This window comes from Dioscorea cayenensis, unplaced genomic scaffold (assembly GCF_009730915.1).
Source record: "Dioscorea cayenensis subsp. rotundata cultivar TDr96_F1 unplaced genomic scaffold, TDr96_F1_v2_PseudoChromosome.rev07_lg8_w22 25.fasta BLBR01000380.1, whole genome shotgun sequence".
Classification (NCBI taxonomy): Eukaryota; Viridiplantae; Streptophyta; class Magnoliopsida; order Dioscoreales; family Dioscoreaceae; genus Dioscorea; species Dioscorea cayenensis.
In genome coordinates this window covers 48,016-52,329 of record NW_024086771.1, presented here as the reverse complement: position 1 = coordinate 52,329, position 4,314 = coordinate 48,016, and the positions used below count along the sequence as shown (strand labels likewise).

At 34.2% G+C, this 4,314-nt stretch overlaps 2 protein-coding genes across 2 annotated transcripts; both read right to left on the bottom strand.

The window, feature by feature from the left end:
• Positions 1 to 660: 660 nt before the first annotated feature.
• On the bottom strand, positions 661 to 1,208 carry LOC120254208 (ribosomal protein S12, mitochondrial). The gene has a single exon (XM_039262351.1). The coding sequence runs from the start codon at positions 1,061 to 1,063 to the stop codon at positions 686 to 688; it is 378 nt and encodes a 125-aa protein (XP_039118285.1). The 5' UTR covers positions 1,064 to 1,208; the 3' UTR covers positions 661 to 685.
• On the bottom strand, positions 1,072 to 1,786 carry LOC120254210 (NADH-ubiquinone oxidoreductase chain 3). The gene has a single exon (XM_039262352.1). The coding sequence runs from the start codon at positions 1,462 to 1,464 to the stop codon at positions 1,108 to 1,110; it is 357 nt and encodes a 118-aa protein (XP_039118286.1). The 5' UTR covers positions 1,465 to 1,786; the 3' UTR covers positions 1,072 to 1,107.
• Positions 1,787 to 4,314: the final 2,528 nt, after the last annotated feature.

Here is a 4,314-nt window from a genome sequence, read left to right as displayed (position 1 = left end):
GGCCTTACAGACAGACCGGTTCATAAGTAGGACTCACAGGAAATCTTTCCTAGTCCCAAAGAGAGAGTATTCTCAATCAAAAAGCCTAAAATCCCGCAAGCAATATAGTTTCGCTACTCACACGCTCATTTGAAATTTCGTCTGTCTAATAGAATAGAGAAAGAAGACAGACTGCCTAAGACAGCTCAAACTGCAAAGGCAAAAGAAGAATGAGGGTAGGATCAAGCAAAAAAGGAGGGAGGAAAGTGTCGAAGAAGGGAAATTAAGTACACTAATGAAAAAGTGAGCTCAGTCAAATAAAAGCAGGAAAAAATTCATGAAGTTAGGTTGTGCTGAAATAAAGCGCAGTCTTGCTACCGGGAAAAAAAGAAAAAGAAGAGTTCAGGATGTAAACCGCGTTCTGAAAAGGAAGGCCTAAAATACAAACGGAATACGTGATATCCTACGGATGAACAAAACAAATTTAGCTAAATTCGATCCTTTGCATACATGACTTAGAGGAGACTTTGGTAAACAAAACGACCGACAAGCAATTAATTCGAGGATAGCAAATACGCCCCTGACTCATAAATAAAGTCAAATTTAGGTTCAAAAAACGCGAAAGTATGGCTCCGAGTTGTTTCAAAGGAGGTGGGTAAATCCGATAAGCCGATAAAAAAAACGACATTCCAGAGGCATCTTCCATTCATTTCGATTTTGGTCTTTCTGCACCATATTTAGATCTGCCCCTTCTGCGATCCGGAATTCCCAGCAAATCCTTGACTCCTCGAATACAATGGGATTTCACACCTGGCGAATCTTTCACTCTACCTCCTCTGACTAAGACTATAGGATGTTCCTGCGAATTATGACCCTCGCCTGGAATGTGAGCAAATATATCATGTCGATTGCTCAACCGTACTTTGGCTATCTTACGTAGAGCTGAATTTGGTTTTTTCGGTGTTCTCGTCGGAACACGCGGGCATACTCCTTGCTTCTGGGGACATTGATCCGAAGCTCGAGTACGGTCCGTGCGCCGTTTTTCTTCTCTACCATGACGAATCAATTGATTGAATGTAGGCATCCCTCTTTCCTATGTCCTTCCCCCCTTTGCCCTATCACTAGTGCTTACTCCCGATCCGAAGCACCCCTTTTCCATTCATAGAGAGATCCAATCGTCAAAATCAATAAAAAGGCCATCATGGACCAAGATCCAAACAGATCAATCTTGTTGGGAGGTACTGCCCAAGGAGAAGAAAAGGTGACTTCCGGATCAGGGATAATAAATAAAATAGAAACCGGATAAAATCGTATATCGAAACGACTTCTGGCATCACCGGAGGGATCGGAACCACATTCGTGGGCCGACAATTTTTCTGGATAGGTCGAACTATTGGAAGCAAATAGAAAAGGAAGACCGAGTGGGATCAAAGAAACTAGCGGACTGATCACTAAATAGAGAAAAATAGGTGAAAATTCCGACATCACCAAAGCCCACTTCGTTCTCTCGCTCTGCTCGCGGCGCTCCTTGCTCGCGGAGCGGTATACCGAAAAAACTCCTTATGTTATGTTATAAACCAACCCCACCGAAGGCCGGTTGGTCGATACGATATGACTTATGATACCGAAGCTTATTTCATTCTCATTCTCTTTCTTCCAATCTTCCTTTTTTTTTTCTCATTGTGCTGCTGACAGGACTAAACTATGAGGAGACATTCTGACTTTATCACAGCAGGTTCAAGGTACCTGGTTGGGAACAGGGGATTTTCACCTGGTTCGCTCTAATAGTGAGAGGAGGCAGATTCTTTCGTCATTCCTTTCTTTTGAAATTGAACTAGTATCACCTTGAGAAAATTTATAAGAACCATACTAGAACAAATAAGTTCTCAATATCATGCAATTCTAAATAGGAGAAATGCGACTAGGACCCAACCTAAATTCATTTGAACAATACAGTAAAGAATACCTAATCCTAGGAATAATTGGTGAATAGACATATTATTACAATACTGCATATGGGGATTTTAACTCTATATCTATTCATATGCTGTCACATAACAATCCGCTCTACTAGGAAGTGGTTGTTTTAAAATTTTTCCAACTCTATCTTCAGAATTTCAAATAATTAAGCATATATAAATAGGTAGTCTAGGTTGTTAGGATTGTGCTAGTGAAAGTGAGAGGCCTCTAATTGAAAATTAGGATGTAAGCTTAAGAGTGTTTTTGTGTATGTTTGAATATTCTTCTGTAATATTTTCCTATGAGTAAGAAAAGAAAAACCATATTCTTTGATTTGCTAATTTTTTTTACCAATCTTTGCTCACATATGTTAACACGAATTACGTGCAAGTTCAACACATCAGTGTGATTTTTAACTAATTAAATGCCCCAAATCTAATAGGGTTAAGGTATTTTTCTTAAAGATCAGTGTTATTATTAACAAGTTTATATACCACCAATATGATCATCATTAAGATAAGATTTTCAAAAAAACTTGGAACACATTTCAGGCAATATAAGCCATATCTTAGCATTTTCATAATATAATTTGCTAATTTTTTTAAAATGCCAATATTGTTTAAAGAAAAGGTTATATACCACTGATATGATTTGCTTTAATGTTATTTCAATAATATCAATGTTTACTTTAATTAGAAATGTTATTCAATGGCTCTTTTAATTGCATTGTATAAAACTAGTATTTAGCAATTTTGTTAAGGAATAAAATTTAAAAAAAAAAAAAGAAGAAAAGGATTGAAATTTTAGGTAAAAATAAAATTCTCCAAACTCATAACCAAGTTATTATGAAAACTCTTATTTTTTCATTTTTCATCATACAACTCCATATTGGTTTTGTGAAATCCAAGCAAAATGGTAACAAGGCATTATTCTCTTTATCAAAACTCAATATTTCAAGAAACCAATGTATATCTTATAAAAATATTAAGATGTTTTAATAATTTAAAAATTAGATGAGATTACAAAATTCCATGAATATCCACACATATATTGTCATTGAGATTTACTTGTACTAATGGTTCATCTTTCTAAAAGTTTGAATGGACTTGTTGTCATAAACTTTTTCTTAAAATGAGGCTTCCCTTGCATCACTTTGAGCATGCTAAAACACCCCAAAGGTGACATGTATGCTCAGAAGATTAAAAAGTGTGTGAGTTTTAATTAAAATATTGTTTGCTTTATTATTTTGAATGTTTTTAATGTTTAAAATAGTCTAGTTTATATAAGCATTTTATCCACTAATAATTTTATTTTTTCTAATGGAATGTTTATACAGTACACGAGAGAGAGAGAGAGAGAGAGAGAGAGAGTTGAGAAAGAAATAGAATTTCTATTTTTGAAATTTTGAGACTTCAATAAAATTAGTCATTAGTCATTGTTTGGACTTAATCTTATAATTTTAGAGATTTTATAAATAATTTTGTATGAAAATATTATTAATAGTTAGCCAGTGAGGTAGATGGTTCATATATATATACACACACGTGCGTATTATACTAATAAATAAATAAATAAATAATAATAATAATAATAATAATAGTAAATACTTGCAGATCATACTACTAGTAATTTTTACACCTATATATAAATTTTTTTAAATTAATGAAAGTCCCAATATGTTTGTTTTATCGGCTCTTGTATAAATTAATATTATCTATATCTAATAACAAATGCCTAGTTTTACCGTTACCATATAAACATTATATTCTTAACATGTCATTTATAGATGAAAAATATTTTACTAATTTTTTAAATAGCAGTAACAAAAAAAAAACATACAAAATATTCAATCAAACTTTTGTCCTATTCAACCATATTTTTACCAAACCCGCCTTGTTCTAACCTTACACAGCCCTTTCACCTTGTCGACATAGACACTAACTAAAAACAAGCTTTACAAAATTGTTTTACCAATTTTTTATTAATAATTAGCAAAACTTAACCATAAATAACATTCGATCAAACTTTTACTCTAATCAACCCTACATGACCTCATCCAAAAAGGACCCAACTTTGCTTGGCCCTTTTAGCTTATTAAGAGCAACATTAACTTAAGAGTAGTTTGTGTGAAAGTGTGTTACCAATCCCTTCATTAAGATAACATTTATCTAGTTAAATCTTTCACACTACTCAATTTTAGTGAGCATATGAACCCGGACCGGCCCGGCCCGGCCCTTAGGGCTTGTTTAGGGAGGCATTGACTTAGAGTAGGGTGTGATGGGACTTGGCCGTGGCAAAAGCCAATGATATGGTTTGGAGGACAAAATGAAAAAAAGAAATGGGTGGTAGTACTAGTGAGTTGTAGTATTATAGGAT